At 38.0% G+C, this 27,912-nt stretch overlaps 2 protein-coding genes across 3 annotated transcripts in view; one reads left to right on the forward strand and one right to left on the reverse strand.

Annotated features, from left to right (window-relative positions):
* The window catches only part of rnf2 (ring finger protein 2), a 49,461-nt gene extending 39,942 nt beyond the window's left edge, over nucleotides 1–9,519 (forward strand). For both annotated transcript variants that reach the window (XM_036134294.1, XM_036134295.1), the window contains exon 9: nucleotides 6,170–9,519. In XM_036134294.1, the coding sequence (XP_035990187.1) occupies nucleotides 6,170–6,271 (102 nt within the window). In that variant the 3' untranslated portion in view covers nucleotides 6,272–9,519. The remainder of the gene's footprint in view (nucleotides 1–6,169) is intronic.
* A 1,754-nt stretch (nucleotides 9,520–11,273) lies between these two features.
* On the reverse strand, nucleotides 11,274–20,587 carry LOC105922680 (actin-related protein 2/3 complex subunit 5-A). The gene is made up of 4 exons (XM_012858613.3): nucleotides 20,314–20,587; nucleotides 19,731–19,803; nucleotides 16,882–17,058; nucleotides 11,274–11,872 (listed from the first exon to the last, which is right to left on the reverse strand). Exons 1-4 carry the CDS (start codon nucleotides 20,451–20,453, stop codon nucleotides 11,810–11,812), a joined length of 453 nt encoding a protein of 150 aa, XP_012714067.1. The 5' UTR covers nucleotides 20,454–20,587; the 3' UTR covers nucleotides 11,274–11,809.
* Nucleotides 20,588–27,912: the final 7,325 nt, after the last annotated feature.

A 27,912-nucleotide genomic window follows, 5' to 3' on the forward strand; every position in this document is an offset into this window, starting at 1 on the left:
TTATTATTATTATTTAATTGTAATAATAAAATAAAAACCACAAAACCCAAAATGTCAACAGTTTCATGATACATCAAGCTTAGGGACTGGCTAATATACAGCAGGTCAAAAAAGGCCATATTTTGGCTGCAGTGCTTGCTGTTCTCTTATGAAGAAAAGATCAACTAGTGCACTAAATTCAATAGATGGGTTGAAAATATCCAGTATAAAATAAGTGCTACAAATGTTACAACACTTTTGTTCATATGGCAGCAGAACATTAAAATAAAAGTGCTCTTTCCCCTCTTTTTGAATTCATTCTTGGAGTTTGTAAATACAATGCGATTCTTGGAGTTTGTAAATACTTCTTGGAGTTTGTAAATACAATGCGATTAATCGTGATTAAATATTTTAATCGTTGCCCAGCCCTAATATATATATATGTATATATATATGTGTGTATATATATGTATATATATTATATTGTATTCATATTATATATATGATGTATATTATATGTATATGTATATATATATACTCTCTATATCTATCTCTGTTATCTCTCTATGTGTATCTCTATACCTCTCTATATCTCTCTCTATATATCATCTATATATCTCTCTATCTATTTGTGTATCTCTATGTCTCTCATCGTCTCTCTTCTGTCTCTCTCTTCTCTCTTATGTGTCTGTCTCTCTCTCTTCTCTCTCTTGTCTGTCTTCTCTCTCTCTCTACTCTCTCTACTCTCTCTCTCTCTCTGTCTGTTGTTCTCTCGTACTCTATCTCTCTCTCTCTTCTCTCCTATCTCTTCATCTCTCTCTTCTTCTTCTCTCTCTGTCTGTCTGTGTCTGTCATCTCTCTCTCTCTCTCTCTTCTATCAATGTCTGTGTTATCTATACTTAGGGCTGGGCAAGTTAACGCGTTAATTTCGCGTTAATTCATTAGACTATTAACGGCGATATTTATTTTATCGCGCATTAACGCATGTTGCTCGCATGCTTTCAGTCAGTGTCAGCAGGCGCGCTGACTGCAGCGCGCTGTCTCACGGCAGCACTCTCCCGCTTCCCCTCCCCTCTCGTACATGGCTCAGCAGCGCCAGCCAATCAGCACGCAGGCTCAGCCTGGCCCGCGCACTCAGCTCTCACACAAACTTAACACACAAACAGCGGAGAGAGACCGCAGCAGCGGAAAAACATGAACAGAGGATGTAGCACCGTTTGGCTTTATTTTAATACCGTAAATGAAATCAAGCTGTATGTTTTGTAAAAAGCCGGTTCATTTCAGTGGAAACACAACAAATTTATCTAAGCACGTGAAAAAACATGAAAACGTCGAGCCCCAGAAACGGAGAGAGGAGATGAAACTTCTCTCACTGCCCCGACAGACCCACAGACGTCACTGACTGAGGCGTTTCAGTCCTCCAGGGAACATCCAGGTAGATCAGTGGATGGATGGATGGATGGATGGATGGATGGATGTTACTGGAGCCCACACATAACATGTAATTAAGACCTTGAAAGAACCCAGTACATATATTAAAAAGTGTTATTTAAGATAAGATAACATTAGCTAATCCTTTTTTTATCCCACGACGGGGAAATTTATAGGATTAAAGCAACAGGCAGGTGCACACAACACAGACAAAATTACATAAGGATTGAAATATATAAGAGGTGGATTAGCGAAAAAACACTGAACATAACATTATTATTATTATTATTATTATTTAATTGTAATAATAAAATAAAAACCACAAAACCCAAAAGGTCAACAGTTTCATGATACATCAAGCTTAGGGACTGGCTAATATACAGCAGGTCAAAAAAGGCCATATTTTGGCTGCAGTGCTTGCTGTTCTCTTATGAAGAAAAGATCAACTAGTGCACTAAATTCAATAGATGGGTTGAAAATATCCAGTATAAAATAAGTGCTACAAATGTTACAACACTTTGGTTCATATGGCAGCAGAACATTAAAATAAAAGTGCTCTTTACACTACTTTTGAATTCATTCTTGGAGTTTGTAAATACAATGCGATTAATCGCGATTAATCGCGATTAATCAGGGCGATTAATCGCGATTAAATATTTTAATCGTTGCCCAGCCCTAATATATATATATATATATATATATATGTGTATCTATATCATATGTGTGTGTATAGCTATCTATTTGTATATCTCTCTATATATAATATATATATGTTTTATCTATATACATATATCTGTAGTCGTATCTCTCTATACTTCTCTCTCTATGTTCGTCTCATCCTCTCTCTCTCTCTATATCTGTCGCTCTCTCTCCCTCTCTCTCTCTATCTGTCTGTCTGAGAATCTGTCTGTTGTTCTGTCTGTCTGTTCCTCTCTCTCTCTCTCTCTCTCTCTATCATCTCTCTCTCTCTCCTCTCTCTCTCGCTCTCTCTCTATAACTCTTCTCTCCTCTGTCTGTCTGTCTGCTGTCTGTCTCCTGTCTGTCTGTCTGTCTGTCTCTCTCTCTGTTCTGTCTGTCTGTCTCTCTCTCTGTCTGTCTGTCTCTCTCTCTGTCTAGATCATCTCTGTCTGTCTCTCTGTCTCTCTCCATACTCTCTCTCTCTATCTCTATCTCTCTCTCTCATCCTTCTCCTCATCTCTCTCTCTGCTCTATGTCTGTCTGTCTATCTCTCTCTGTGTGTCTCTCTGTCTCTCTCTCTCTCTGTGTGTCTCTGTCTCTCTCTCTCTCTCCTTGTCTTCTGCTCTCTCTCTCTGCCGTGTGCTCTGTTCCTCTCTCGTCATCTCTGTGTGTCTCTCTCTCTCTCCTCTCTCCCTCTCTCTCTCTCTCTGTGTGTCTCTCTCTCTCTCTCTCTCTGTCTGTGTCTCTCTCTCTCGCTCTCTCTCTCTCTCTTCTCTCTCTCTCTCTCTCTCTCTCTCCTCTCTCTCTCTCTCTCTACTCTCTCTCTCTCTCTCTCTCTGTGTCTCTCTCTGTGTCTCTCTCTCTCTCTCTCTCTGTCTCTCTCTCTCTCTCTCTCTCTCTCTGTGTCTCTCTCTGTCCTCATCTCTCATCTCTGTGTGTCTCTCTCTCTCGCTCTCTCTCTCTGGTGTCTCTCTCTCTCTCTCTGTCTGTGTCTCTCTGTCTCTCTCTCTCTGTCTGTGTCTCTGTCCTCTCTCTCGTGTCTCTCTATCTCTCGCTGTCCTGCTCATCTCTGTCTCTCTCGCGGGTCTGTCTCTCTCTCTCTCTCTCTGTCCTCTCTGTCTGGGTCCTCTACTTCTAGTCGGTGTCTCCTACTCTCGTCTCCTGGTGTCCTCTCTCTCTCTGTCTGTCTGTCTACATACTCTGTCTCTCCTCTCCTGTCTGTGTCTTGCTCCTCTCTGTCTGATCTGTCTCTCTCTGTCTCAGTCTCTCTCTGTCGCTCTCTCCTCTCTCTCTGTAATATATATATTATGTCTCTTATCTATATGTGTGTATTTATTGTGTTTATCTTATATATAGCTCTTATCTATCTATATTAGAATATATATATTGTGTCTATATAATATATGTGTGTGTATATATGTGTGTATTATCTGGTGTGTATATATCTATATCTATATAATATATATATATATATATCTCTTATTATATATGTGTATATATATATGTGTGTGTATATATATCTATATATATATATATATATATCTATTATATATATATATGATATATATTGTATGTATGTATGTATGTATGTATATATGTATATATATCTTAGGGCTGGGCAAGTTAACGCGTTAATTTCGCGTTAATTCATTAGACTATTAACGGCGATATTTATTTTATCGCGCATTAACGCATGTTGCTCACATGCTTTCAGTCAGTGTCAGTCAGCAGGCGCGCTGACTGCAGCGCGCTGTCACGGAAGCACTCTCCCGCTCCCCCTCCCCTCTCGTACATGGCTCAGCGGCGCCAGCCAATCAGCACGCAGGCTCAGCCTGGCCCGCCCACTGAGCTCTCACACAAACAGCTGAGAGAGACCGCAGCAGCGAAAAAATATGAACAGAGGAAGTAGCACCGTTTGGCTTTATTTTAATACCGTAAATGAAATCAAGCTGTATGTTTTGTAAAAAGCCGGTTCATTTCAGTGGAAACACAACAAATTTATCTAAGCACGTGAAAAAACATGAAAACGTCGAGCCCCAGAAACGGAGAGAGAAGACGAAACTTCTCTCATTGCCCCGACAGACCCACAGACTGACGTCTCTGACTGAGGCGTTTCAGTCCTCCAGGGAACATCCAGGTAGATCAGTGGATGGATGGATGGATGGATGGATGGATGGATGTTACTGGAGCCCACACATAACATGTAATTAAGACCTTGAAAGAACCCAGTACATATATTAAAAAGTGTTATTTAAGATAAGATAACATTAGCTAATCCTTTTTTTTATCCCACGACGGGGAAATTTATAGGATTAAAGCAACAGGCAGGTGCACACAACACAGACAAAATTACATAAGGAATGAAATATATAAGAGGTGGATTAGCGAAAAAACACTGAACATATTATTATTATTATTATTATTATGATTATTATTATTATTATTATTTAATTGTAATAATAAAATCAAAACCCAAAAGGTCAACAATTTCGTCAATAAAACTTTTGGCCAGAATTCTACTTTTCATGTGCTGGCATAAACAACATAAAGTCAGGAGAGCCCTGTTCATCTCTCCCATACATACAGTACCTTTACTCAGACTTTGTCAGCAAATTAAAAGTTAAACCTTAATCATCAAGTTATCCCCATCATAATGAAATAGTACTCTGATTGAGAGGGCTGGTTTATGATACATAATTTGATCAGTGACCATCTAAACACTTGTTCTGATTAACTCATGAACTTACAGCACCTGCATGTAGAAGATGGGCTGCAGTGCTGTGTAGCACAGAACATTTTGGGAGGATCATAAGCTCCTCCCGCTCCCAGCATGAGTTCTCAACCACTATCAGAACCTGATGCGGTTCCATTCTATGTACTTAGAACAGTCAGAACCAACACACCTCCGCGTTTGTTGTTGGTCTTTTTTTTTTTTTTTTTTTTTTTTTCTTGAAGAAGTACAAAACCTCTGTTTTTTTATTTTACGGAAATTCAACAACTCTGCTAAAGTCAGAGAGTTTGTACTCTGAATAAAGCTTGGTGCAAGTAAGTGCAGGTTATGACCGGATTATTCGATTTTTTTAGGTCATATAAATGGTGCTTTCAGAATACTTTTTTCCTTTTTTAATCCGGACACTTTTCAATCCGATCAGAAAACGTTGCGTATGTAAACAAGCTTGTCTAATGCGGCCGCATTAGACAAGCTTGTTTTGCATATGCAACGCATTATACTTTACAATGCGTTATACTTTACAACGCATTATACTTTAAGAACATTAACACTTATACTATCAGTGTTATCCTGTCTACTGTATTTACTCTTAACTGGGTGTTAAGGATTTATCTACTACTAGTCTTAACAATACTTCCTATATATCTGTTTTTTTATCGATACTTAAAAAAAGATCACTGATTATTTTGTTTGCTTTTGTTCCAAATGTTTAAAAAATAAACCAAAGTACAAAAATATTTTTTTATAGAAAGAGCAAAAAAAAAAAAAGGATGCAAATAACTTTATATCTAAAAATAACAACAAAGATGGTGTCATCTATTATTGCGGTTTTGTTATGGCTGTTAGCAGGATCCTCAAACTCTTCCTAACAAGGCAGCTCTACACAGCGCATTTCACATGAGTTGTCTGCACATGCTGTTTTTTTTGTTGTTTTTTGCATGTTTCTTTGGCAGTGTCACAGCACATGGGTCCTCTGGTGTGGACACACGTTTTTTTCTTAATCATTTAGGAAAATGTATCATGTTTTCTCTGTGTAGATTTGGAGTAAATCACTCTATTGTTTAGTAGCTCAGTTGGTAAAGCAGCTGCACCATTGACAGAGGCCACCACTAGGCCACCAAGGGAGGGCTGTCTCAGTGGTTATAACTGCGGCCTTGGGCTCTGCGAAGGTTGCAAGTACCCGGTTTGATCCCCATCCACTGTGTCCCTGGCTCCCCGGGTACTGTAAAAGCTGCCTAACTGCTGCCTAATTGACGGCTTAAAGACAGAGGACACATTTTGTTGGAATGTACAATTGCAATGACAAATAGAAGAAGAAAAAATCTTGTAAATGTTAAATTCTGTTCACAGGTTCTGAATGGGTCCTTCTCCCTGGAGCTTGTCAGTGAAAAGTACTGGAAGGTCAACAAACCCATGGAGCTCTACTTTGCCCCCACTAAAGAACACAAGTAAACACATACACCACTCCATCCATAAAAATACACACCAGATGGAGGTAACAGATGGACATGACTACAGCTGCACACACAAGCAAAAGGAGAAGAATGTGTGTCTGACAGAGACCAGGAGGTTTGGTTAAGCCTTCAAATAGACTTCTGTGAAGAGAAAAAAAACCTCTGTTTTATACTTTCTGTATCTTTGTCTCTTGTTATACAGCAGCAGATCAGCACAGCAGATTAAACCTCAAACAACAAGTACAGAGCCAAAAATAGGCTTCATTCATTGGTTGAATTGTAGATTTAAATGATAGAGGAAAAATACTGGCATTTGTCCCCTCATGTGGTAAACTTTGGTTTCTGTGACAAACATGGGATGCTGATCCTGTTCCTGATTGTGTCTAAAAACATCTTGTCCAGAATTTATAGCAGAATTTGTTAGGTCACAACTGTCATGATACATGTCTGCAATAACGAGGAAAAAGACGAAGAGACAAACTCTGCTCAATAATCCATATTTCTCAGTTTCCAAACTCTACATGAGAATGTAAGATGCATCTGAACTACATTTAAGGGTGTAACTGTAAATATAAAATGAATATGAAGCTTGTTATTGATCCTTGGAGAAGTTTTTCTGATTATACATTATTTGTATCCCCCTCTTTGAGACCTGCTTGTTTTTTGGCCTATATTTTTTAAAGGTCCTGAGGCAGAATGAGTTACAGGGATTTTTCTTGCTCATTTTTTAATTTTGTGTTCAAATTGTTCATAATTTATTTTAGGCTCCTGAAATGGGATCAGTTGGAGCCTATGGGGACAATCAGTTTTTCTTCATGAATAACTGTAATTACTAGGCACTGATGTTTGAGTTGTGATGTTCTAGAAGGGGATTCAAATTGCATGTTATTTTTTCTCTCATAGTTTTTTAAACAAAGTGTGTTCTAACAAGTGACGACTTGGAGCAGCAGCAGGCTGTACAAGCCTAACATATGTAGAATCTTTGGTTTCTCTTTTTTGTCATGTGTGTTGCTGAAAAGTCTGAGAAGATTTAAATGTGTGTGTGAGGGCTGACTGGCCAGGCTGATGTTTGTCATCTGGAAACCTGACTTGTTTGGTTTGAGCATCTTCTTTCTGTTGTCTTGATCTGTTGCCATAGAAACTGTCTTAAAATTTGTGGCTGCTTTCTGTGGCTCAACCTTTTTATAAATGTCTTTTGTAACATGGAGAGGAAGCAATGTGTATTATTGGGGGTGGGTGGGTGGGGGTATTGGGGTTCTTTGTTTGTTTGTTTTGTCTGACCACTACAGTATTCAATGTCCATAGAAATGTCCACAGCTTTGGTTTTTTGACCAATAATGACACAACGGGCTCACACAGCACACAAGGACTGAAAGCCAGTAGAAAAGTTACATTCTGTGTGTAGCTAACTAAAGGATCTGAACGGGAATAGAAGAGTTCTCTCACTTGACTGAAGTTTGTATGTAAACTGTTCTAACTTAATTTTCTTTTGCATCTTATTTGTTAACAGTGAAAATCCTCAAGGCTCTTTATTGCACAAACCACAATTAAGATGGCAACACAACCACATTTAAAGGGGTTTAGGCATTTTTCAGATACTAAGGCTGCTGCTGTCAGCAACAAGAGGCAGCAACACTAAATGGACGGATGTGAGGAGAGATAAGTGTGTAGGTAGAGTTGGGGTCACAGAAAACTTTAATATTGATGTTCATTTCAAAACCCTTGAACTTACTCATCTGTTCAGAAAAGGCGCTGGTCATTCCTCCACTTGCTTATTTAATACATTTGCAGGATGGCTCACTTCAAACCAACTGGAGCCATTTACCGCAAGCTGTTTTGTCCTGATTATGCACCAGTTTATACCTGCCAGGCGATGTTTCTTAGCTGCTTTGACTAAGGATGATTTAAACATACTTTCTTTATTTGCTCACAGTGGACTATAAGGAAATATGGCTATAGGACTACAATAAAAATATCCAGCAGCAGGAGGTCATTGTTCATATATCTGCTGGGCCACAAACAGGAATCTGAACCACTATCTCAGCTTTTCAATAATTACCTCCACAATTAGTAAAGAAACTTTCCTACTAAGAAAAGTAAACTGAAATGGATGGATTTAAGGTATGTGTGTAAAAGTGTCCATAGAATTGGAAGTGAGTGAGCTTAGATGTAAGGACAAATTACTAAAAAGGGAAACTGGCCTGGTTCCTTCACTAAACCTCAACCATCATCTAGGGAGATCTGCAGGTTTGGGAAACAGGTTCTCAGCACATTTGAAAGTCCTATTGAAGAATCATATTATGTATTGGTTGTCCCACATGTCTATCTTTGTGACGTGCTCACTTAACACCAATGTGCATGTATGTTGCTGGTTAGTCTCAGCTTGCTGGCTGCGCACTTCTACTGTTTATGTATCCAGTTAGCTTCGGTTTCAACCTTTCATTGTACTCCACTGCTCTTAACATATATTTTTGCAACTCTGACATTTTAAAACTATGAGAAGAGGATGAAGGCCTCTGTAGAAAGAAATGAGACCAGGTTGTTTGGGAGATTCCGTCACGTGATTCCCCCTGAGGAGCGAAACAGCAGGTAGGATGGAACATGGGAAAAATGTCCACTATACCTTTTTTTAAAAACTACATTATGGAACCTAGATTTTAATTATTTCATATTGACATTTAAAACAATGCCATTTCATAAATCAGGAGATGAGATTAATTCCTAAATTTAAATCTTGTAAAACTAGAAAGTATTTTTTTTTTAAGGTCAGAATTTTGGACAAATAAACTTGATGTTTATTCCTGAGCTAGGTGAGCCTGTGTAAAATGAGTGTACAAATGCTTGAATTTTGTACATACCCATCATACGGCATCTTTAACTGTGGAATTCTAATACCAAAATAGCCTGTTTTCTTGTTTCCTTTTTTCACTATTGTAAGATATTTTTCAGAATGGAAACACAAACACTGGCAGCTTCGTGTTATAAAGAAACTTTCAGACAAACCTTTGGAAACTAAAGATGTATCGCTGTGGAGAAAAGGCAACCTGGTAGAAGAACCTTGCCGTTCAGATTTTTTCATCCATAAATGTGCCAACTGTGAAATCATGAGGATGACCCCAAATGAAAACTGTCTATGTTGTGCTTTATGAAAGAGAAAACTCCTTCATTCTTATATTTGGTACCAGTGTGTGTGGATCTGTACAGCTTTTTTCTGGTTGGACAATAAAACAATGTTTTAACATAAAACTTTATGCTTACTGTCTAAAACCTGTCTGGGACTGGTGGATGGATAAAAATTTGTGCCTGTATTCATAGATTCTTAGTTCTCTCAGAGAGCTCATATCTTAGACTAAAAATGGTGATGTCTCTCGTTTTCCTATTTTCTCGGAAAAGCTGCGTCAATCCAGTAAGTTGTTGTGTTATCCGTCAGTGTTTGGTTCTTGGCTGTGACTGAAGTTAGTTGTTTCTGGGTGAACTCCAGAGACTAGAGCTGGATGATATAGGGGGGAAAAAATCAAAATAGAATTCATATTGGATCAATATTGATAATCAACAAATTCAAAACATGTATTTTAAGTGCAGCCCTGGCCATTTTATGCTGTTGCTTAGCAACCTATTTTTAGATACAGAACTCAAACACTGAATTCAAACTCAATCCTTTATTCAACCAACATCTTACCAAAACTACAAGTTTTCAAAAAAGAAAACTTAAGCTCTCTGTACCCTTTGAAGGGGGCAGAGCTTAGTGACAGCGCGTTTCCTAGGTCTTGCATTTGTGTTTGGTTGGGATGATGTAATCACTAATATTAACCTGCATGGTTAAAATGCATAAGGAAGGAAGGACTTTTATTCTATTGAACTTTTTATTGACCCTTTTTTCTATCATCGATATGTCGCTATTGAATTATCGTCCAGCACTAACAGAGACTCCTTCAGAGCCTGAAACTCCTTGTGGAGAATCTCCACCTGGGCAAAACGAGCATCCAGGCTAGTTGGCTTCTTGTCTATAGTCCAGGGTTCTCATTTATAAAACTTTGCATAGACGTTTGAATGATGCTTGGAGTTTAAAGTGCCATATTAGCCAGTTGTCATCATTGACCAGGAAATTTTTCATCCCTGAAACTGCATTCCCTCTTAATTCTTCTATTGGTAAAGGTGTTCCAGCAGTGCCAATGTATCCATCGTGCACAAGTGTATTTGATCGCTTACAACAAATAAAGTAACTGGCTTATACCTTGTCACAATGTATGTGTTAATCTGTGGTACACGTTATCCTGGTGATCATCAGGAGAGCAATCGGATGGTAGAAAACTCCAATAAAATGTGGTGGACTTTTAAGATTTAAGTTGACTTATGGGCATTCATTTGAGAGGTCCTAGTTATGTCACCAGTGCAAACATGAAAAACACAAGTTTTGAATGCTTTAACGACAGTCAATCTAGAATTAAAGTCTGATATGGAGTGACATTGAACGTCCGAGTGGATCATGATGCAGTTTGCTGTAATTCACCATTTTAACATCAGCGTCGTCAATTTCCCCAGTTCCCAGAATGAGCGTAAGCAGGGATCAGAGTTCCTGTCAAGTTTTTTAATAGACCACAACTTTGGCTTGAATAGTGATATGCAATTTTCAGGGTCCATTTTGTACATACGCAAGCTTTATAAAATGAGACCCCAGGACCTTAGCTTTTCTCTGGAGAAATGGTAGTGCTCATTGAGCACTCTAAACACAGAATAATGTCCTTAGTTTGCCCTGTGGTGTCGAATGGACTTAAAAATGAATCAAACCTCTTGACCATGCTTCTGTCCCACATAGAACAGAGTACATTGATAATGATGAATAAATTAGTGATGACATGTTTAGTGGTAGCATGAACAACAGCTATGTTCTATTAAACAACCATCTACTGTATTGATGTTTTGACAGATTGAAAAAAAGCACATCTTTTCCTCACCTGTCAAAACTCTGAAAGCTCCGCCTTTCAAGAATAAAGGACCAATCAGTGTTAGCTCTGTATTTTATTTCAGATAAAAAAAGCATCCACACAACAGTGCCACATGAAAACCAGGTTACACAAGCTGTGGTTTTTGTAAAGTAGGAAAAAAAAAAGACCAAGCAAAATTGTTTACAGTGAGGTAAAATGAAGTTCAGTCCAAGCATGCACTGGGAAGAAGACAGGAAAAGCGGTCAATGAGACTCCCATCCACCTTTCCCACTCTTCCCATCTGACAAGAGTTGGAGGCCAAGAAATAAGGAAGATTAGATTGTGGTAACTATCAAGCTGAGCACATAGAGGAAGGCGCAGTGTTGTCATTAAGAAGAAAATTGGAATTCTGCACAGCTGGCAGACATCAGCAGTTTGAGGTGCCAGCACCTTCCTGCATTACTGCTAGTGCTTCTGAATCCCAGAGGTGTGGGTGAAAACAGGAAAAAAAAGGAATGGATCAGAAAGTCACACAGCCCCAGTTTCTTTTTTAAAAAGACACGAGTCCTGAACATCTCTGGTGACTTGGACCAAGATGGATTTTGGGATCATCAAACAGTCTTCCTTGCAGTCAGAACTCGGACAATGGAGCCAACTCCACCCACTGCTAGAGCCTGGGGAAATAAGTCAAATGGAGAACAGGACTCCAGGTCAGGAATTTGCAGCGAGCACAAAAACCAAAACGTTTTAAGCACATTGGAGAAAATATTTGCCCTGGAAAAAACAAAAACTTTGCAATGTCAAGGATTGCGTTCATATTTCCTATACAGTGTGTGGAGGAAGTACTCCTGTCTGCATCCGGGAAGTTTTCTATTATTGCAAACTGACATTCAACAAAAGGTTGAGCGTATCTGGAAAACTATAAATCACTCAATGTGGTTTCAGGGGGTGTAACAGAAGTGGAAGGGAGACGAGACTGATCTGTGCTCCAAATTTTAACTTCATTCCGCAAACTTTAGAGTATAATTTTCCCTCAACCATGGTGAGAACGATAGGAGCAAGTTTTGAGTACAGTACTACAGACTTTTGATCACAGCAAAATTATTTTTACAGGTTAAAGGATATACGCAGTCTCTTTCACTTTTTCTACTATAGGAGGAGGAAAGCAGAGCCTGCTCCACACACACAAAACAGACGGTGGTTTGATCAACAGACTAAACTTTCAGTGCCAAATCCAGAGATCTCAAATAAATACAGCGCACCTGTCTGTGTCTAACAAGCTGAAAAGGCCTTTATCTTTTCTTCTGGGTTTGTAAATTTTAAATAGTAAAATAGTTCACAGTCCGCCAACTTAGTTTTACATGAAAAGTCAGTCTTAAGGGTGGTTTACACTAGGGCTGTGCATAAAAATCGATATAAAGATTAATATCGATATTTTTAAAAACGATTTAATATCGATATTCTGGCTTTCAATATCGATATACCTCCCAACCTCTAGGGGGCGTTATTACAGCGCAACCATTACAGTTCACAGCGAAGGAGAGCAAGTGAGACGAATTTGTGGAACGGCCGACAGGATTTTAGAAGCTCCTTTGTCCCTAAAATCAGATGTTTGGGCACATTTTTGGTTTCTGTGACACGTTAAATGCATTGAAGCAAATGCACTTTATTTTCCTGTTAATATGTCTGTGATCAATAAATAGAACATAAACATAATATTTGGCTGATTTTGGTGATTGAATCACTGAGCATTAATTCAAAGTAATAAATATCGATATTGGAATCAAATCAAGATGAGCTATGTATCGAGAATCGTATCGTATCGTGAGCTGTGTGTCGAGAATCGTATCGAATCGGCTCATCCTAGATGATACCCAGCCCTAGTTTACACGGCAGGATTCTCAGCCCGATTTTCGCCCTGATCTCCCCCTTCCGAGAGCCGCCTATTATCAGCGTCTGAAGACAATCTTAAAAGAATATCCTGCCGTGTGTGGTGCATTCATTTAGAGCCATCGGATCTGCTCGGTGGAACGTTGGGCCGCTTCAGCCTCAAGTCAAAGATATTCAACATGCTGGATTGTCTTGCCCAGATATCCTAGCATGTGTGGTCTCCTGAGGACAAACGAGTATGCAGCCTGTGGAATGTGACGTGCAGCCAACACGAAAGCAAAGTGAGGGATTCCCCGACAGAAAAAACTAATTTCATAGTGCAGCAAGCGTAGAGCCCCCGGTCGTGTTGTCTCCCCTTCTTTAACCACCGTCTTTTCATTTTATGTTTTTTTTTTCCTCAGCTAAAATTAGTCCACAGACTATCAGCATTATTCTTCCTGGTCATCCATGTTTATTTACTCTGAACGCATGTTTGATCTGAAGAGGATTCGCGAGATTTTCCGTCTGAAATCTGAATGATCTCAAGCGAAATTTGTTTGTGTGAGGTGTGTTGAGCATGCTGTCTGACCAGAAATCACAAACTGTATGAGCAAACATGTTTTATCTAAAAAAAAAAAAAAAATCGTTATGTGTGGCATCTCTCAGGTTTTGAAAATCGGCAGACAATTTTAAAATCCTGCCGTGTGAACAAGCCTTTAGGGAAGTGTGTTTTTGTGCACAAGGAAAATTAAAAGGGCTCTGTTTGATCATTAGTACTAAAATAGTCTAATTACAAGACTGTGGAGAAACAGTTTATAATTACCTTAAAACCCAGGAAACATCCAGCCAAGATTTTCACTTTTGATATCTGGTATTATGCAAATATTCCCCACAAACTTAGTAAACATTATATTGACTTTTCAGCAGCGACGAACAGATCCAGTCTGCAGGAAATCATTGCCTGTTTGGCCGACTAAACACTGCAACAACATGGTTTCCACTACCAGACCAGCCTGTCTGACGATCATAATAAGTCCCAGCAGAATTAAAATTAGCTTATAATTCTGATGAATTGACAGCACAGATAGTTTGGAGGTGTACTTTCTCACCTAAAAACATCTTAAAACTACTTTTTTCTGATAAATTAAGGGTATAAAATCAATACGCCATACTGTTCCTTCACCCTCTTGTGGGAGACTATTTAGTCTTGCAGAACACAACCCTTGACCTGAATCTCGCCAGATAGATTTTGTTCTGCAGAACTTCAAACACCCACCTGGAATTGCTCCATTGGAGATGTATTTCAGAAGGGGGGCCTTATCAAAAATCCTTGCATATGATTGGATAAACCACATGTCCATCGTCTTTACTGACGTGCTACTTCAACCACCCGCATTGAAAACAACCTGTGCAGCAAGGAAAACCAAAACAGAACAGGCACTATCATTCATGCTGGCAGTAATGACACTCGGTTACGCCAATCGGAGGTCACTAAAGTTGGTGTTGCTTTGGTGTGTAAGTTTTCTAAAACAATGTTGGACTCCGTAATTTCTCTGGTCCCCTGCCTGATCTGACCAGTGATGACATGTTTAGCCGCATGTCGTCATTCAACCGCTGGTTGTCTAGGTGGTGTCCAGAAAACGACGTGGGCTTCATTGATAACTGACAAACTTTCTGGGGAAAACCTGGTCTGATCCGGAGAGACGGCATCCATCCCACTTTGGATGGTGCAGCTCTTCTTTCTAGGAATCTGGCCGGATTTATTAGTTCTCCAAAATGCTGACAACCCAGGGTCCAGACCAGGAAGCAGAGCCATAGTTTAACACACCTCTCTGCAGCTTCTGTACCATTACCCACCCATTACCCTATTGAGACGGTGACTTTCCGACAGCCAAAACTAAAGAGATTAAAAACTGATCTAAAAGGAGCAAATCATAAAAGTCTCATTAAAATCAATAAGTCAACTTGAACCAAAAAATAAAACTATTAAATGTGGTTTATTAAATATAAGCGCCCCCCCCCCCCCCCCAAGACTCTGTTAGATAATGAATTAATTTCTGATATGATTGATTTATTTTGTCTCACAGAAACCTGGCTGCTAATCATTCAAATGTCTACATTCCCAGAACTACAGGACGAGGAGCAACAACACTCTTTCAGTCTGATTTATTAATTGGTCCCAGGCCAATTAACACTGACAAGGTTATTACAGTGAGGGATTTTATGTGATGACCCTAATGTAGCCTTTAATACTATCCTAGGTTCAATTAGTTTTGCTCAAAATGTGAATAAACCAATGCACTGTTGCCTTCATACTTGTACCTTGTGCTGATATATGGAATTGATTGTGAAGAATTAACAGTATTTCCTCACAACCCTGTCTTATCTAACCATTTTTAATAACCTTTTGAGTTCAATTTAACTGAGCTCTCCACCCACCAAAAGAATTTTTATTATAGTAGATCTTTATTACATAATGCTGAATCAAACTTTAATGAGTCTGCCCCCTTTTAATTTCCTTGGTATCACAGAAATGCCCAACAGATGGCAGCAATGCTGTTTCTTCCCATTCCCAAATTGAAGCTTTTGTTGACAGTGTCGCTTCCTCTACACATCTAGAGAAAGCCTTCTTAATCTAGAAAAAACAGTCTACTGTTGTATAAAAATACCCTTCACAGAGTTAAAACAGCATATTTTTTATCATTAATAGAGGAGAATAAAAATAATCCTAGGTTTCTCTTTAGTACAGTTGCCAAACATACCCAGAGTCACAGCTCTGTTGATCCATCCATTCCTTTAGCTCTCAATAGGAATGGCTTTATGGGATTCTTCATAAATAAAATTTATTCTATTAAAAATAAAATAACTGGCATCTTCCCAAACATGGTTACCCCGTCCTCAGTAAGTGAGGCAGCGTTGGAGGAATCTTTACAACCTGATCGGTTGGCAGCGGGTCCAGATGGATGTGTGGGGACGTGTGGAGCTCGGCAGAACTACATCCATCTGGCGAGAGTTAGGTTGAACAACCCTGCTTATTGAACAAAGCCCCAGGCTTCTTGCTAAGTCTTACCCCAGAGCAGGGTCTTTTTACAGGGAAATACAGCCAGGAAAATGTGAAAATCCAATAGTTGAAACACTACATGGGCTTTTGAAAGGCCTCGGGCTGTAGAGGTCTAATGGAAAAGGGCAGTGGCAGTTCTATATTAAAGTGTGTGGTGGTGTCCCTGAACACCACCACATAACACAGATTTGGGAATCCTCCAGAACCTCCCGATGGCCACCACACCCGACACTTGCTGTGACTGACTTTAGCCCACTAATTTAATTAGACTATTGCACCAGCCTTATGAACAAGGCCAAGAGCCGCCCGTGAAACTGGACACTGTCTCTCTCCCCCGTTCAGGACTTACAAGCTTCTGCGTTACATTAACGCGCAGTTTACTGAGTGTATATAGCTTCTGTATATATATATCCATTTTATTTCTATTTTATTGTATTTTTATTTTTTGTTTGCACCATCAACACCAAGTCAAATTCCTTGTAAGTGCAAACCTACTTGGCGATTAAACTTGATTCTGATTCTGTAGACTTGATCCCCCACAGCCCACTTGTCCATTCACCAAGACCCAGAGGTGAACTGGCCCTCCTCATGGCCTTTTCTCATCTCATTTAGCCTCGAGCAGTGTGCATGACTACGGCATGCACACTGCTGAGTTTATAAATATCAGTCATTCCGCCATGTACAATTTCAGGATATACAAGTTTTCATGATATTCTAATGTGTTGAAATGGACACACACACATTGGTACTTACCTTTTCATGCCACTGCAGCAGGACAGCGCTGCTGTTGTCAGATGGTTTCTCAAAGCCTCTGTAAATATATTTCATCAGCAGGTCTACCCCCGCTTTGTCCAGTGAGCCCACAGCTTTTTCTATGTCACTACTCTTAAACCCACTTAGCACTTTGACCACCAGCAACTCCGCTCGGTCCTGCCACACAAACAGAGAGAGGGATATTGTCAGTCAGGCAATGTGCAGCTAAACTATCAGTTAAAAGCTGTGTTGTTACAGCATCTATCAAGTGTAATATGCACAGGAGCCATGTAAGAGTTCAAGTTTGTAGATGGTGAAAAACCTCCAACATACAGTGTCTGGTTAGGTTATCAATATCAGTTGTTCACAGATTTCCAGCTACAGGCAGAACGCTGCACTAACTGGCTGTTTGGCAACTAAAAGATTGTCCTAACAGGAGCCAAAGATCCCACCTTAAAATAGCTTAGTGGATAATTAAGATTGTGCATGTGTCCTGTTTGAAGAAGAAAAAAGCTGTGTCTTTGGAAAATTATAGAGTCTAGATTTATCAGATGGATATGCGGCATTGGAAGCATTTGAAATGTGGGGCGCACCAGCAGCATGCGGCTTTTCTCTCCGTCCCGTGTGGCTCACGTTTACTGGTCTGTACTCATGTTGTCGCAAATGGTCTCATTAAGCATACTTGCAGTTAGTAGAGAATCTAATTTAAAAAAAAATCTTTTCTTTTGAAAAATATGAACTTCCACCACCTCCGTTCAACACGTCTGAAGTTCAATCATCACTACAGTAAAGTCAACCGAACCACTGACATAGTAGCACCAATGCTCGGTACCAGGGGAGCAATTTAACAATTTTTTATCTCCTTCGATTACTGTAAGTCCCCAAAGTAAAACAGATAGATGTAGCCAAAGAAATGTCGAATCTACACCTCCCTAAAAACTAAAAGCAGTTGAATCAGAAGGCAAAAAAATAAGTTCCAGAAATGCCATAAGTCCATATTTAGGTCCCAGCTGACTGCTTTACAACTGTTATAACTCCACATTATACCTCCACATATCGTCTCAGCCCAACTTAATGTGCTCACAGAAACGATCAGTTCTGTCCACATTTTCTTCAGCCTGGGATTTACCTCTTCCCACTCACGTCTTTATTTTAGTGAGGAGCTTATGCTTCGGGGTGGAAGTGAAGCGAGCGACAGAGGGGGGTGTAGTGTTCATCTCTAGGCAACTGTAAAAGAAGTGTGGGTGCAGGGGTCCTCAAATCCTGCCACCATCATTTTGCTGGCCTTGTTTCCTGGATTTTATTCTGTTTATATTAGAATTGATGTTGATATGTGTGTGACCAGGAGCAAAGCTAGGGGGTGGGGTGCAATGGCCCCCCCTCCAGAAATCTGATTACCCCCCACCACCAGGGCCCCTAGATGATTGACATGTCACAATACCAGGTCACTTACTGTACATAATTGGCGCTACTTAACACAAATGGTTGCAATCCAACCAACTAGAGGAGGAAAGTATATAAAAGTAAATTAGAGCTTAAACAAAGTCTCTATCAAACACTGAAGAAAGAATTTAAGAAAAGATATGTGGAAGAACAGGAAGATGCTTCTGTAGGATTTAAAAGGCATGAAACAGGAAAGATTTAAGCATACTGGGCCTGATTATAACTGTACTTCATTAAATACTAAAGTATAATACATGGAGTTTTGACCACTGTGGGGATAATGAAACAGTACAACTTGTTGGTATATTGGTATGTCTAAAATATAAGCATGAAAGAGGATTTAGGGAAGAATTTAAAAAGATTACATATAAGTTTAATATATTAGACACATTGTAAGTTAACTTATAGAGCAAACTGAAATTAATATAAAAAGGAATAATAGAATTAGATCTAGTATTTGTATATACATATGCTGCTTAAAAAAATAACGTGAACACTTATACAACACAATGTAACTCCAAGTGTTCCCTTTATTTTTTTGAGCAGTATACCTATTGAGGGAAATTTGATTTGAACACATACATCTATTTTAATAAAATATTTTTTTTTTTTGTTTTGAGCACACATTTGATTGAAATTAATTTTTGTTTGATTGAATATTAAGAACAAATTTGTCTCAATACATATACACACTTGAGATACAAAACCATCAAGAACCTCACTCCAATCAGATGGTGGCTGCAATGCACATCTCTAGTTTTTTTTGCCAACCTCTAACAACTAGGGGATGAAGAAGAGCCATAAAGAATGTAGAACAAATGGAATATTAGGAACAGAGGGGAAAGAGGAAATCATGATTATAAATAAACCATCGTTCTGATTCTTACAGATAAGTACAAAACTAACACATAGAATATAGTAGGTGAAGGCTGTAGTTACAACTTCATGTACAGTGAGTGGCGGTATGCACCACTAATGTTTGCAAACTGAATAAGAAGAATGATTGTGCTGTGTTTCTAGAATTGAAGATGTCAAAGATATGGACACATCGCTTCCTGAAAAGGAAGCCAGGTGTGTCCCAAATGTGGTGCTGATCCTAAATTGGACAAATGTGAAGATGATGTGCAGGAAAAGTGCTGTAACTGTGGTGGTAAGCACAGAGACATGGGGAATGTCACTTTGTGTCACCTCTGCTTTATGAGAAGTTGCTAAAAAGTCCAGCTTGTTAAACTCTTCTGACTGGCCTCTTTTCATGCCGCAGAGCGAGCCCGAATAAGAGCTACCGATCTGCTCCATGTTCTTTGGTTGCTTTTTAAAGGCAGGTGCTTGGTAATGGCATAAATATTCTGAAGACAAAAGATAAGACACAGAAGAAGGACACAAGGGAGCATGCCAGATGTTTATACCTTAGCATTCTGGTTCTTGGTATTGATTGGAGGGTTCTTCAGTACAGCATGGAGAGCTCCAGTCATGTTCCCTTTGCAGATAATTGGTCAAAGATCACACACAGAGAGACAGGAAGTACACAAGCGTCCATGACATGAGTAAGAGAAGCTGCAAGATTACCTTATATGGTAAAGAACATCAGCAGCTTCTGGTTGTTCTAAAAGTAATAAAGGTGAAGTCAACAGACTTCCAGCTGCGCAGACTGAAGGCGGCTTTAATCGCCTTGATGCTATAAATTGAAACATCAAGAGGAATTTTTTAAATGTAAGATAGTAACAGTCTGCGAAGCAACAGTGTAAACTGCACTGATGATCAAGTTATGCTCCACAACTAAAGCAGATCTGGCAACTTCACAGAAAATGATAATGTCCAACCATAAACTTATAAAGTAAACAAATGCGATAAAAGTTTGTTTTTGCAGGGACCACACCCTCCTGTTGCTGCCACCCGGAAGCAGCTAAGCACAGCACCCCGACCCGCTGACATGCAGGGGCTGGCGGACCCCCGAGCTTCTTCCCGTCACCACATCATCTCAAAGGATATTGTCTGAGAAGAGAGTCCACCTCAGCTTCGTCTGGACCTCCCTGGTTCTCACCCCCGTCCTCCTCGTCCACAAACTTGTTTTCGTCATATTCATCTACGTCTACTTTCCTGAAGCGATCAGAAACGGTGTTCTTAGACATTCTGGAAGACAAAGAGACAGCAGTGCAAAGGAAATGTTCGGGAAGGAAAAAGCCCTCTGTGAAAACAGACACCCAACACTGTGTGATGACCGAGCTCTACTTCCTCATCCCAACACTTCTGCCTGTCACTACCACAGACATGAATACGTAGACGCCGCGTCCTCGGGTGAGAGGCGTGCCGACAGAGCGGCCATCTTAGGTCAGACCTAGCTGCGCTCAGAGAGAATACAAGTCAATTCAGAAAAATGTACTTTATGTTTTCAGACACTCTGAATGCGGTGAATTCTCACCCGATTTCCAGATAAATCAACTGACTGAAACGTCACCCCTTTAGGGGCTACATGGGACCAATTGAATGAAATTAAATTATTGTCTAACTTAATATATAATTTCGATTTTGTATTGAAAGTAAGCAAACTTCCAGAGCTACGTCCCAGGAAGCCTGACTTTTACTCCGCTTATGGGTGCGCAAATAAAAGGATAGGCCTACTAGAAACCAGATCCAGGGGAATTACTTTCCATAAGTAAGATTTTATAATAGATATTCCTCATGCTTTACAGTTACAGTTTTTCTGGCATAAACACAATATGTGCTAATGGGTAGCAGGGATGGAAGCAGAGAAAAGTACATTAAACACCAAAAACAAACAAAATGGTCCTAAATTACTGGATAGACATGATTTGTGGTGGGGGGGATATTATACAGTTTTTGCTATGATTTTGTAATGTATTTGATTCTTAGATGCGTAAGGTTTTTTGTTGATTTATTTCCCCCCAGATTGCGGTTTGTAATATATAATTTTTAAATGCTGTTATGAGCACCTCTGCTCTCACTTGTCTGTATATAGTTTTGCTCCTATGTAGATCAGTGCTGTTGTCTGTAGATCGGTGTCTGTGTACATAGCCTATACATACAGTATATATATATATATATATATATATATATATATATATATATATATATATATATATATATATATAGGAAGAAAGAGAGAGAAATTTATGTGTGTATAAATTGTGTGTGTATATTAGATTAATATATAACTGCAAAATATGTAAGTGCATGTACATTTTTCATCCAGTTTGACTTCAATTTAAATAGTTTTGGTTCTGAATAAATATATGTAATTTGTCTGAAATGTCACGAGCGTTGTGAACATATGATTAAAATGAGATCTGAGCTGCCTCCTATTCATTTTGACAGCAGATGTCTGATCTGTGGTCTGACCCAAGATGGCCGCCATGTAGGCACGTCGGCCCAGCGGCCGGCAGCGTACAATGGGGCGTCTACGTATATGATGTCTATGGTCACTACCCGATCCGTACCATCAGCTCATTTGCGCACGCGCGAACAGAATAACTTCCGGTAGGCAATATTTCGTTTTTCTTACTTTTTTTTTCTTTTGTATTTTTTTGAGGCGGGGATTTCTTTATGTATATCTTTATATTTGCGTAAATATTGCATATTTTACAAGTGTATATATATATATATATATATATATTTCTTTTTTTTAATAGCAAAGATGTTTCCTAGTTGTGGTTAGGGAAATAACAATATATACACCATTTCTTAAAGTACATAAAACCCCCCAGCTGTAAGCACGTTTAGGAGAGGAAGAATCAAGATTGCGGAATGAGCAGCTGCACTTTTAGCAGGGTCTGAAAGAAAAAGTAATTTTTGTCCTAAAAACTGTCATTCTAGAAAGTACAACTAACCCAAAGAATCTTTGAGACCTTAACCAAACTACAAGCAAGCTTTCAAGACTCCAGCTGCAGATAAAAGAAGAAGAAAAGAAAGCATTTACCAGGGGCATGGAGAAAGCAAAAAGGCAAGCTATTATCCAGGACCATGATTATAACTTGGGAGCACTGAAAGAGGCGTGTGAGGAAGAAGACTTTCCAGTGTTGGAAGACATGGAAGAGAACACGGTAACTCCTTTGAATGAGCACACACCGCTCTCTAGTGCTGACCCCAAAAGACTTAAAAAGAAAAAAACTAAAATAAGTGACGAAGAAGCTAACATTAGCAACGAGAGCATATACGAAGCTATTCAAACAGTCCTGCAAAGATTTGACACTCAGGACAAACGTTTCAAGAGTTTTGTACTCCGCATAGAGGCTAACGCACAAGCTGTAAAAAAAAATAAGGAGGAAACTGGAAGACTACAAAACCAAATAACTGCTCTGAAGAAAGAAAACAGCACTGTGATGGAAATGTGTAAAGAAAATGCCAGATACAAGAGGAGATGGGACCTGAGGCTACTGGGCTTACCGGAGAAAGACAACGAGGATGTAAAAGAGACTGTAGTCAGGATCCTGACCAGGGTGATTCCAGTGGCAGTGGGCAAAATACGGGAACTGGTTGACACCGTGCATCGGCTGGGCAAGAAGAACGACGCAGCGTACAACAAAATGCCAAGGCCTATCATCATTCAGTTTGCAACGCGAACGGCCAAAAATGAGATATGGAAAAAATCTAAAGATGCAAGAGTCTGCAAAGAACTAAACATCCACTTCAGGGAAGACTTCCCTAAAGAGGATCGAGAGGTAAGAGCCAAGCTGTGGCCGAAAGTGGAAGAGGCCAGACAAAACGGGAGAAAGGCTTTCCTGAAAGAGGGATATGCTATCATTGATGGCAAACGAGTAGAGCCCTGATAAATGGACGAAAAAAAGAAGAAAAAGAAAAGCAAGTGCCTTTGTCTCAGGTAACATGAAAGGAAAAATGCTTTTGAATATGCTTTAAAAGGTGTTGATTATTGGTTTAAAATTAAGATATAATTTCAGAAGAAAATACTTCAGAGTAAATGTTAGATTCTGTAAAAAATGTTGGTTAAGAAATAAGGGAGAAGAAAGGTCGAAGGCTGACATAGCCCGTTTTTTTTTGTTATTGCCTTCAAAGAGGATATACTTAAAGTTAAACTGTTTAAAAAAGTGGAGTTAAAAAAATGTTGTTTGGGTTGGTTTAATAAATATTACCAATTTAGGACTCTATAAACATTCCTGCGTCTAGTAAAGTTAAAAAAGGCGTATTCAGGAGTTTTTCTAAGCTATGTCTTTATCTTTTGTTTCTATAAATGTTAGAGGTTTGAAAAATATTGTTAAACGCAAGGCTTTCTTTTTGTTTTGTAAGGAACAACAGGCAAATTTTTTTTTTCTACAAGAGACACACTCAGAAACAACAGATGGAAAATTTTGGAAACAGCAATGGGGAGATGAAATACTTTTCTCACATGGAACGTCTCCCTCTGCTGGAGTGATGGTGCTTTTCAATAAATTTCCAGGAAAGGTAATTGGACACAAAAGTGACCCAGATGGACATTGGCTTATTATGGTAATAGAGATGCATGATCAAAAATATATTCTACTTTGTGTGTATGGCTACAACAACAAAACAATTAACAGGGTCATGTGGCAAATCTAAGTTCGCTCATAAATGACTGGAAAGTTTACTTTTATGACAGAGAAAGTTGTAATGGGTGGTGATTTTAACATAGCTCCTGATTCATGGCTTGATCATAAACCTCATAGAGGTCAGCAACCTGAATATGATGATATTTTAAGTAATCTATGTACATCAACACATACAGTGGATTATTGGAGAATTTCAAACCCAACATCTGTAAAATACACTTGGACTAACTCTGCAGATAACAATATGCGTTCAAGATTAGATTATTGGTTAATTTCTCAGATGATAGCTAAAGATGTTTTAAAATGTGAAATTTCCGTTTCCCCCTAACAGACCATTGCACGATTGAACTATCATTAAAAATAATTCAACAACCCAAATCATCAGAAAATACCTGGAAATTCAATAATAGTTTACTACTTAATGACGAATTGTGTAGACAAGTTAAAATTCTCTTTCAGAACACAAATAGACTTGACATGTCGCATATGAACAAATGGGAGTGCTTCAAATTTGAACTGAAACAGTTAGCGATTGGTACAGGGAAAAACATTTCACAAGCAAGAAAACAGAAACAAAAATAAATCTTTTTTTAAAATAAATGAGATAAGTGGAAAAATTGACACAACAACAGAGGAAAAGGCTGAATTGAATGCTCTTCAAGTTAAACTAGATGTATAAGGAAAAAGCTAATGGAGCGTTTATGAGATCAAGAGCAAGATGGTTAGAACTTGGAGAAAAAAATACATCATACTTCTATAGATTAGAAAAACAGAGGCAGAGCAAAAAGAGAATAAATAAATTGAAGAAAAATGATACCATTATTGACGACCAAAAACAGATAAACATGGAAATAAGGGACTTTTATAACAACCTGTATAAATCCAATTTCCAAAAAGAAGACTGCGACATAATGTTTGAAACAAAGACAACATAAAAATGCTAAATGAAGAAGAAAAAAAGGTATTAGATAAAGACCTAACTATATCAGAAATGGAAACCGCACTAAAGCAGATGAAAAATGGGAAGTCACCAGGAATAGACGGCATAACATCAGAATTTTATAAACACTTTTGGAATGACATTAAAGATCTGCTATATAAAGCTTTTCTGGAATGTATAGATAAAGGATGCTTATCCCCCACAATGAAAACTGGGCTTATAACTTTATTACCTAAACCTAATAAGGACTTACTGAACCTGAATAACTGGAGACCCATAACTCTTCTGTGCAATGACTACAAATTATTAGCTCTTGCATATGCAAATCGACTCAAAAATGTACTGGCAAAACTAATTGATGAGGTTCAATCAGCCTTTATAAAAGGCAGACATATCCATAATAATGTGAGGCTAATATTAGATTTGATAGATTATCAGTCGCTCATAAATTCTGAAAGTCTCATTCTTTTCATTGACTTTTTCAAGGCCTTCGATTCCATATAACACCCTTTTCTGACTCAGACACTAAAAAAATTTGGATTTGGGGAAAAGTTTTGTAAAGTGATAAATATGTTGTATAAAGACATAATCAGTTATGTTTCTCTAAACCCAGGAATGACCCCTGGAATAGATATTTCCCGTGGGATCAGACATTGTTGTCCAATATCACCAAAACTTTTCATTTTATGCACACAGATGTTGGCTTATTTGGTTGTAAATAACTCGGAATTCAAAGGTATAAACATTTTTGGTTATAAATTTCGCATTAGTCAATTTGCAGATGATACAGTTTTCTTTTTAAAGGATAAAACATTAGTTTGCAAAGCTTTGAACATTATCTCTGTCTTTTCAAAAGCATCTGGATTAAATATAAATTTACACAAAAGTGAAATACTACCACTATATCCATGTACAGATACACAAATAATGTCCATACCTGTTAAATCGGAAGTCAAATATCTAGGCATAAAGTTAATAAAAGAGACAAACATAAGGGAGGAAGAAAATATGAATGAAAAAAATGAAAAAACGATTGAATCTCTGGCTAAATGAGAGATTTATTCATTTTTGGTCGTAATTTGTTATCGAAATCTGAGGGGATATCAAAATTTATTTATCCATGTAGCTCAATATATGTTTCTCCAAAAAACATTAAAAAGGCAAATTTTATAATATATAACGTTATATGGAGAAACAAAACACATTATGTTAGAAAATCCCAACTGGTTAAAGATTATAAAAAAGGAGGCTTGAAAACACTGGATTTTGAATCAATGGTAGGAGTTTTAAAAATCAATTGGATAAAACCTTTCATGTCACAAACAGAATCCATCTGGTTTCATATCCCAAAAATTATTTTTTAAAAAGTGGGAGGATTGGATTTCGTACTGAAATGTGATTTTGAGATTAGGAAGCTGCCTGTCAAATTATCTGAATTCCATAAACAGATTCTACATTTTTGGAAAATGATTTTTTCCCATAATTTTACCCCGCATCACTCCACACTGTGGAATAACAGAACTATAATGATAAACAGGAAAATCATATTTAAACAAGTTTGGTTTGATAAAAGAGTGATATTTGTTACATATCTAATGGCAAGCACGGAAATTTCCTACATTTTAACGCTTTTAAAGAAAAATTTGGTATCCACTGTTCATATATAAAATTTAACAAAGTATGCAGAGCAGTGCCTGCTGCTCTGCAGCACTTGATACGGTGCACACTATCCCAATCAAATATGCAAGCTGTGTTGCCAGAATTAAAAATTGCTTATTGGAGATAAAAAAATGTAACAACCATTTTATCGGGACAGCCTTTAAATGTAGAACCTTTCATAATTTTACTGGACGGACAAAAATTTGAATAATTATTGAATCAGGCAACAAAGGAAACTATTTCACATATTTAAAATGGCCCATTCCACCACAAGTAAAAGAAGTACAATTTAAAAATTTAAATAGTTATTACCCAACAGCAGAAAATCTTAAGAAGAGATTTGGATTTGAAGTTGATGACTGTGTTTTTTGCCAAAAAGAACCTGAAACTATTGAACACCTCTTCTTTTTGTGTAGTGCCACACGTCATTTTTGGCAGAACCTGCACATTTGGTTAAGTACAAAAATAGAGAATATAACACCTTTTGATATGAAACAAATATTGACATACAAAAACGACATTGCGAAGGTTATATCTAACATGGTCAATATTGTCATGAGTATGGGAAGATATCATATACATGTATGTAAATGGAAAAATCAAAAACCTTCAATTATATGTTTTAAAGACAAACTCAAAATCTTCTTTGTGTCTTTATCTTTGTTAGCCGACAAATATGGACATTTACAAAAACTTTGTAATGACATGTCACAGTTTCTTTGCTTAGACTGAAGTTAACATGGAAATGTCTCATTGTTAGCAAGGAATGTCTCATTGCTTAAATGGATCCATCTGTTAATTATTGATTTTAAATCCTACATATGTCATATGTATAATCTTGGGGATTGGTCGTGTATACTTCCAATGGTGTTATTGTAAATGCCTGTTCATTAATTAATTAATTTATTTATTTTATATTGTCTTTATGTTAATTTATTTAATTTTCTTCCTTTACCTTGCAAAAAATAAGTTGATCTCCTGTATATAACTGCTATTTACTGTTATTGTTAAAATGCAACTTGAGCATGTAACTAATTTGTGATCAATAAAGTTGGGGAAAAAACACGTTTAGGAGTATAGAAACATATTTTATTTCGAATATTCTTCAGGTTTTTTTTTTTTACCATTTATTTGATTTGCATATGTATTTGTGTATTTTGTACTTAATAAATGCATTTAAAAAAAGTATGCCTTGGCTTTGTTATGTGTTCTTTGTTCTATTCCCTGTTCGGTTTTTGTAAAAAAATAAATAAAATAAAATGCGGGTAATTATATGACAGGGTCTTCTCTTGTTCATGATTTGAACCCCAGAGGGCGCTAAACTCTTAATCGATAGTTTTAACTTTCTAATAAAACTAATTTTTAGTACAAGATTATTTGTATAAAACAAAATTCACCTTATAATTAAGGATGAAAATATTTTTCCCTATCCTGTTTGAACAAATAATA

Source organism: Fundulus heteroclitus, unplaced genomic scaffold (genome assembly GCF_011125445.2).
Source record: "Fundulus heteroclitus isolate FHET01 unplaced genomic scaffold, MU-UCD_Fhet_4.1 scaffold_79, whole genome shotgun sequence".
NCBI lineage: Eukaryota > Metazoa > Chordata > Actinopteri > Cyprinodontiformes > Fundulidae > Fundulus > Fundulus heteroclitus.